This window comes from Trichechus manatus, unplaced genomic scaffold, assembly GCF_000243295.1.
Source record: "Trichechus manatus latirostris isolate Lorelei unplaced genomic scaffold, TriManLat1.0 scaffold00244, whole genome shotgun sequence".
In the NCBI taxonomy this organism is placed as follows: Eukaryota; Metazoa; Chordata; class Mammalia; order Sirenia; family Trichechidae; genus Trichechus; species Trichechus manatus.
This window is the reverse complement of record NW_004444180.1, coordinates 1,213,905-1,221,909: the sequence shown is the minus strand read 5'-3', so window position 1 is coordinate 1,221,909 and position 8,005 is coordinate 1,213,905. Positions and strand designations below refer to the sequence as shown.

Below are 8,005 nucleotides of genomic sequence, written 5' to 3'. Positions count from 1 at the left end.
GGGAAGGATGGGTTGGGACACTTGTAGTTGTAGGGACTGTTGAGGTGCGTGTAGCCACAGGTTTTGAGGTTGTCGACACAGATGGGGTGCTTGCTGTTGAGCTGCTGGCAGTGACAGTTGAGGTACCTGGAGATGTGGAGGTGACTGGAGGAGGACAATGGAGCTCACAGCACAGCACACGGATCTCGTAGTTCAAGCACATCCTGAGCGTCCCCGTCTGGTCCCGGTTCTGGCACACCAGCCCCACGTCGGAATTGCACTCCACCACCTGCCCCAGCTTCTCGATGCTTACCATGGGGTGATTCTGTGCACGGCACTCCAGCTTCGTGATCTCCTCGGGCCTGTGGCAGACTTTCTCTCCGTGTCTGATGATGTTGTCATATGTTTCCACGTCTCCACCGTTGGGCCCAGGGGATGGGATGTCAACATCAAACCACTTGGTCCATGTGCACTGTTGCTGGCAGGTGATGGGGATGGTTTGGGAGTGGGTTGTCTCAGGAACAGTGGTTGAGGTGCTTGTAGACAGAGGAATGGGAGTAGTTGTAGGAAAAGGAGTTGTGGTGTATGTTGAAACAAGGGTGGGAGTGGTTGCAGGGGCAGTGATTGTGGTTTTGGGGATAGGCGTTGTGGCTGTTGTGGCAGGGGTTGTGGTTGTAGGAACAGAGTTTGTGGTTATAGGAAGAGAGGTTGTGGTTTTTGGTACAGGTCTTGTGGTAGCAGGCACAGGGGAAGGAGTGGTTGGGACAGTTGGAGTTGTAGGGATGGTTGAGCTGCCTGTAGACACAGGTTTTGAAGTTTTCGACACAGACGTGGTGCTTGCTGTTGAGCTGGAGGCAGTCACATGTGTGGTGCCTGGAGTTGTGGCGTTTCCAGGGGCAGTGATTATGGTTTTGGGAATAGGGGTTGTTGTTGTAGGTTCAGTGGTTGTGCTTGTGGGGACGAGGGTTGTACTTGTATGGACAGGGATTGTCGCCGTGGGGATATGGTTTGAGCTGGTTGTAGGGACAGAGACTGTGGTTGTGGAGACAGGGGTTGTGGTTGTGTGAATAGGGATTCTCATTTTGTGGAAAGGAGTTGAGGTGGTTCTCGGAATAAGGATAGTGGTGCTTGTGGAGACCAGGGTTGAGGATGTAGTTCCAGGAATTGAGCTGGTTATAGGGACGGGAATTGTGGTGGTTGTGGAGAGAGGGGTTGTGTTTGTACTGACAGGGATTGAACTGGTTGTAGGGACTGTGGTTGTCATTTTCAGAACAGGTGTTGTGGCTGTGGAGAGAGAGCTCGATCTATTTGTAGGGAGAGAGGTGGTGGTTGTAGGAACAGAGATTGAGGTTGTGTGAACAGGAATTATGGTTGTATGGCCTGAGGCTGAGCTGGTTGTAGGAACAGGGATTGTGGATGTAGGGATAGGGGTTGTGGTTGTGGATACAGGGATTGACCTGTTTCTAGGGACAGGGGTTGTAGTTGTACGGAGATGGCTTGTGGTTGTGGGGACAGAGGTTGAGCTTGTTGTAGGAACAGGGATTGTGGTGGTTATGGAGGTAGGGGTTGTAGTTGTAGTGACAGGGATTGAGCTCATTGTATGGACAGAGGTTGTGGCTGTGTCGACAGGAATTGTGTTTGTAGGGACAGGGGTTGAGCTGGTTGTAGGAATAGGGATTGTGGTGGTTATGGAAGTAGGGGTTGTGGTTGTAGTGATAGGGAATGAACTGGTTGTAGGGACAGGTTTTGTGGTTGTGGGAACAGGAATGGTTTTGGGGCCAGAGGCTGAGCTCATTGTAGAAACTGGGATTGTGGTTGTTGTGGAGACAGTGGTTGTGGTTGTGGGAAGAGGGATTGTGGTTTTGGGGCCAGGGGTTGAGCCTGTTGTAGGAACAGAGACTGTGGTTCTAGGGACAGGGACTGAGCTTGTTATAGGGACAGGGGTTGAGGTGGTTGAAACAGATGTGGTGGTTGTGCGTTGAGAGGTAGGAGTGGTTGTAGGAACCAGGGTTGTGGCAGTTGTAAGGACAGTTGGAGGCACCACACGTGTTGTTGTTCTGCACACGTCCACAAGTTCGCAGCAGAGGATGCGGATCTCGTAGTTGTAGCAGATCGGAGGCAGCTGGTTCTTGTTCAGGCAGAGCAGCCCCACCTTTGTGTTGCAGATCACGTCCTGCCCCAGCTCATCCAGCGGCACATCTGGGTACCATGCTGCTCTGCACTCCACCTCTTTGGGGTGCTCACAGATATTATAGCCTTTGGCTCTCAAGTCATGGAAAGTGTCAAAATCACCACCGTTCCTGCCAGGTCCAGGGTAGCTGCCGTCCAGCCACTTTGTCCACTTGCACATTTCTTGTAAACAAGCAACTGTGCTGGGCTCAGTGGAGGATGTTGTTTCCGTTGTCTCCGGTGTTGGGCTGGGGGTCAAGAGACTTGTTTTGATAGGTGTGGAGGTACCTGGGGCAGGTGGTGTGCTAGCTGTAGAGAGGGTGGTGCTAGCTGTGTGCACAGACCCTGAGGTGGCTGTGGACGGCCCCTCTGATGAGGAGATCCCCTTGGTCCCTGGCTTGGCTGTGGTCTGGGTTGTCCCGGATGTGACAGAAGTGGAGGTTAAGGCTGATCTGTGGCTGGTGGTGGAGCAGGGCGCTGGGGAGCAGCACAGAATGCGGATCTGGTAGTTGTCGCAAAGCCCTGAGGGCTGGTCCTTGTTGTAGCAGATTAGCCCCACTGTCCGGCTGCACTCCACGTGCTGCCCCAGGGCTTCCAGCGGCACATTGGGTGTGTTCTCAGCGCGGCACTTCACCTCCCTGGGTGCCTGGCAAACTCGGAACCCGTGGGCACGCAGGTTCTGCAGTGTGTCAAAATCGCCACTGTCCACTCCCCTCCCCGGGTGGCTGACTTCTAGCCATGGGGTCCACTGGCATACCTCCCCACAGCCTGGGCTGGGGGAGGTGCCTGGGGCTGTTGAGAGGGTGTTGCTTGTAACACTTCTCACTGGGGACCCAGGGGAGGTGCCTGGAGCTGTCGAGAGGGTGTTGCTCATCACTGTGCTTGCTGTGGACCCAGGAGAGGTACCTGGAGCTGTTGATAGGGTGTTGCTTGTAACGGTGCTCACTGTGGACCCAGAGAACGTGGCTGGGGCTGTTGAGAGGGTGTTGCTTGTAACAGTGCTCACTGGGGACTCGGGGGAGGTGCCTGGAGCTGTTGAGAGGGTGTTGCTTGTAACAGTGCTGACTGTGGACCCAGACGAGGTGCCTGGAGCTGTTGAGAGGATGTTGCTCATAACAGTGCTGACTGTGGACCCAGAGGAGGTGCCTGGGGCTCTCGAGAGGGTGTTGCTCGTAACTGTGCTGACTGTGGACACACGGGAGGTGCCTGTGGGTGGAAGAAGGTAAGAGGCCGAGTGCCAGGGCCGCAGCTTGAGAAGACCCTCCCCATCGCCCAGTAGGGCCTTGTTGGTTCCTTCACAGTCTGCCTCATGTCTGAACCCGGGCCACATCGTCTGCCTGTCTGTGTGTCTTGCCATCACCAGAGCTAAATGGGAGCAGGAACTTGCCTACTCCCTGAGGCGTGGTGCACACGTGGGTTGAATGAATTGGTGGGCTGCTCTCGCTCAAGGGAAGTGCACTTCCCAGGCAATGCTTCACAGCCTTGCTTGGAGGTGCCCCAGTTTGCTCCTGGGGCACTGATAGAGCTCAGAGATCCCTATGACACCTCCCCATCAGAAAGAGCGTGAGGACTCAGCAGTCAGGTGTTTTTGTGAGGTGAGCAGTGGGACTAGATCAGGCCAGGACTTTGCAGGTGCATGTCCCGGGTCCTTGCAAATTCTAGACCAACCCCAGAAGCTGCCCAGGATACGTGGCTCCGGCCCCTGACTCGGCTGGTCCTCACTCCTGGGACTCACAGCCCTCCTGCAGCTGCAGGGAGACTGGCAGAGGATGACAGGGTCATCCCTGTGCCCCTGACCACTCCTCAGAGGATGCTTCTGACTGCAGAGCCCGGTGTGAATGTTGTCCAGCAGGAAGCTCCTTGGTCAGATCAGGGGACAAGCTCTGTGAACAGCCACTCCCCGCGACAGCCACGTGCTGCCTTACCGTATGGGGTGCTGGAGAAGAAGAAGGTGGTGGTGGGCGCGGTGCTGGTGTCGCACAAGCCAATCCTCCTTTCAATGGTGCCATTGGCCGTGCAGTGGGCAGAGAGGCACGAGCCAGTGCCGTCCGCGGTGTGGTAGATGACGTCCCCAGGGTGGAAGTGCCGCCCGTCATAGGTGCAGACGCAGGCTGCAGGGAGCAGACAGTGAGGTGTCAGGAGGTGGGGTGCGGTGGCAACTCTGAACCCCCTACTCCCAGAGAGCCGCCCGCCACTCACCCTTGGCATCGTAGGCACACACCACACCATTCTCAGTGCAAATGCTGGAGTGGAAGAAAGACGGTTAGGGCTGGGGGCATGTTGGGGGAGACTGCCCCCCCTCCTCTGCCTGCTCCAGGCCCCGCCCACCCTGCCTGCTGACCCACCAGGTGTGGCAGTTCTCGTTGGAGGGCACGGAGGCACCGGGCCGGTAGTCCTTGCCCCGGATGCGGCAGGGTGGTGGGGGCGGTGGGGTCCGGCACTGGGGTACGCACTGCATTTTATCCTCGTCAAAGATGGGGGCCTCTGGCGGGCACCTGGGGTAGCAGCCTGTGGGGTCGGAGACCTGAGTCCCAGCCCCATCCTGCCCTGGGCCTCGTCTGCAAGGCTGTGCAGGGTGGTAGGCAGCCACAGGCCCCAGATCATAGGAATCCCATGACAGACCCCAATTCAGGTCGCAGCAACCCGGGATAGACTCCAGCATGGATTAAGGATTCCAGGCCAGCCCCCGGCCCTGCAGGAATCCAGCCCCCCACCAGGTCCCAGAGGGCCCCTCCCCTGCCGTGCAGAGACCCAGCCCCACCCCCAGGTCCCACAGGGCCCCCTGCCTTGCCCTGCAGGCTGCCCGAGGCCCACCTTCCAGGCCGCTCACGTCATGCAGGCAGCGCCCGCTGGGGTTCCGGCAGGTCCGCATACAGGGGACCCCGCACGGCTGGTAGTGCCACTCACACTCCCCTTGAGGGTTGTAGTAGTCGCAGAACAGAGCTGGGGGCGGGAGGGGGCACTCAGCGGGGCCACTGGACTCAGAGCCCAAGGCTGGAAGTCCCCTCAGTGACCTTGGGTGGACAGTCTCAGGGAGAGGGCAGTATTCCCTGACCCCGAGTCTGGGAAGGCCTCCAGGTGGTCTGGAGCCACTTCCCTCTCCTGTGCCTCTGGACATGGTCTCGGGGGGGCCTCAGAGTGCCCACCCGGGGAATGGGGGCATGGTAGGGGGACTGAATCAGGAGTCTCCCCCTGGCCTCCGAAGGGTGCTGTTGGAGGGGCTTCCCAGCTACGCCCCAGCTGGCTCAGGCTCTATCTGGGCTGGGGGCTGGGAAGGGGCTCTGCCAGCACCCCTGGCTCCACAATGTTCTCCGGGGTCAGCGCCTGGCCTTCAGCAGCACCCCACCATCAGGCAGGCATACTGGGCGATGCCGCAGCTAGGTGCCCCCCACTCCCCGCCCCTCCCTCCTCCCTCCTCCCGCCGCCCCGCCTCCTCCCTCCTCCCGCCGCCCCGCCTCCTCCCTCCCTCTGCCCCGCCTCCGCCCTCCTCCCTCCTCCCTCCTCCCTCCCTCTGCCCCTTCAGCACCGCGGACAGAGCCCGACTTACGGCAGACGTCAGGGCTGCGCCAGGACACGCACACGCCCGCGTCGTGGCAGGCCTGCGCGTAGGCGGCCACGGCCGTACAGAAGCACTCGCAGTCGCCGCCCGAGTCGCAGGCGCACGCGTCGCTCACGCAGGCCTCGTAGTACTTGGTGGGCTCCACCTGTAGGGGAGGGAGGTGTCAGGGCCCCGCCTCGTGGTGTCCACCGGAGCTCAGGGAGAGCGATCACGAGACCCCAACAACTGCCGGTTGGGTCAGCATGCTGAGCAGTGTACCCCAAAACCTCCCTCCACCCCCAGCAACGTGCTGCGCTCCAGCGGACTTCCGGCTGCCGGGGGCGTTCTCCATTCTCAGCCCGTCTGCAGATGGAGGCTGTGCCGCAGCCCTGACCCAGTGGCTGGCAGGGCTGCCCCTCCACAAACCTGCTTTCCTGGCCCAGGTGGGCACTCTGCAGCTGTTCTACCCTGTCGCCTCAGCTCCAGTTGTCCCGAGCTGCTCGGATTCCCACCCTAATGGCTGTCCCTTCCTCTCTCACGTCCCCACCCCACCCCCACCTCCCTGCATCCTGGGCCCTTCCCTCCCCCGTAGGCCACGGCAGGGCCGGGCGCGGTCCCCTCGGCTCCTTACGTGGGCATGACAGGCGGCGAAGGTGGCACCATGGAGGATGCTGCACTGCTTCTGGGCCCAGGACTTGCGGTACGGGTTGGCGGTGCAGGGGTCCCTGGGGGCGCGGGCGTCCGGGCAGGACGGCGAGAACTTCCAGCTGTTGCCGAACTCCAGCACGTCGCCCACCACGGACTGGCTCCGCGTGGTGAAGTCGTTGACCGCGTTGCCGTCGAAGTTACCGCACAGCCCACACACCTTCCCCTGCAGACGGGGGCGGGTGGAGAGCATGGGCCCGGGGACCAAGAAGGGGCCCACTGCCCCACTGGGGCGCCGTGGTGCCCCCCAGGAAGGCCTGGGAGTCGGAGGTCTGGACGGAGGGGGAAGGGCTTCCCAGTGTAGCCCCGCTCAGCCTGGGCTGGCCCTGCCTATGCTGTTCCCCAGGGAGACCGTAGGCTCCCAGTCTGAGAGCAGTGCGCTTTCCTTCTGCACCTTCCCCGCGTGCCAGTTCACGCTGGCGGGATGAGGATGCCGGGTGTGGGACTGGTCCCCTCTCCTCTGACTAGACCAGGGCGGGGGCGTGGCCACCCTGCGAGTCAGCTCAGAGTCTCAGGGACGAGGTGAGAGTGGGCTTCTCTGGGGAGACGGGTCTTGTGAGAAACAGCAAAGGGACCTCCTAGCAATCCTTTCTGGGGGCGGGCCTCAGGCTCCTCCAACTCTCCCTCTGTCTCTCTGTCTCTGTCTCTCTCTCTCTCTCCCCCCTGCAGCACCCACGTTCCCAGTGGGTCCTCTGCCTCCCACTACAGGGGACAGCCCCTCCCAGGAGGGTGGGAGGACAGAGGGTGTCCTGGGCGTCAGCTGACCTTGAACTCAGGGCTGAGTCTAAGGAAGAGGCTGGTCTTCTTGTCCCACTGGAGTACGAGGCCGACATCTGTGTCCACTACCAGGTAGATGCCCATCTGGCGAATGGAGTAGGGCACTGCCTGCCCAGCCCCCTTCTCAATCACCTCAACTTTCCCATCGCTCAGCTTCAGTTCGTAGCTCTGCCGAGAGGGGGCCGGAGACTCAGAGCCCGCCAGGACGCCTGCCCAGGTGCAGTCGTCCCCGGCCCCCCTCGGCCCCGCGCCCACCCTGCCGAGGACGGCCCCGCCCCCCACTCACCCCCAGGAAGATCTTGATGGCCTTGGAGCAAGTGGTGCCGGTCGTGCCGCAGGGGATGTTCTCGGTGACGACTCGGAAAGAGCCCTGAGCACTGCTGTTGCTGCCGCAGTGGTCCTGGGGGAGCAAGAGGCTGTCCAGGTGTCCCCTCACCTTCCAGGGGGCCAGGTGGGAGACTGACCCCCATACCATGGGGCACTCAGTGGGACAGGGCGAGGTGCTGAGTCACAGGGGAGAGGGGCTGAGCCGTGGGTTGGAGGGGGTGCTGAGCCTGGGTGTGTGCTGAGCCCTGGGTGGGGCACTGAGCCATGGTAGTGGTGGGGGGAAGGTGCTGAGCCTGAGTGTGTGCTGATCCTCAGGGGGAGTACTGAGCCTGGGTGTGTGCTGAGCTTAAGGTGGGTGGGTGCTGAGCCTGGGGTGGGATGCTGAGCCTAGGATGGGGTGCTGAGCCTGGGGGGGTGCTGAGCCCAGGGTGGGGCACTGAATCTGGGTGTGTGCTGACCCTCAGGGGGACACTGAGCCTGGGTGAGGTGCTGAGCCCTGAGGGGAGGGAT

At 60.9% G+C, this 8,005-nt stretch overlaps 1 protein-coding gene across 1 annotated transcript in view; it reads right to left on the bottom strand.

The window, feature by feature from the left end:
• The window catches only part of MUC5AC (mucin 5AC, oligomeric mucus/gel-forming), a 47,211-nt gene that overhangs the window by 24,396 nt on the left and 14,810 nt on the right, over nt 1-8,005 (bottom strand). The window contains 10 exon segments of the mRNA XM_023724404.1: nt 20-566; nt 1,944-3,060; nt 4,056-4,259; nt 4,348-4,391; nt 4,494-4,656; nt 4,963-5,091; nt 5,696-5,852; nt 6,318-6,557; nt 7,157-7,336; nt 7,455-7,568. Coding sequence (XP_023580172.1) covers nt 20-566; nt 1,944-3,060; nt 4,056-4,259; nt 4,348-4,391; nt 4,494-4,656; nt 4,963-5,091; nt 5,696-5,852; nt 6,318-6,557; nt 7,157-7,336; nt 7,455-7,568 — 2,895 coding nt within the window.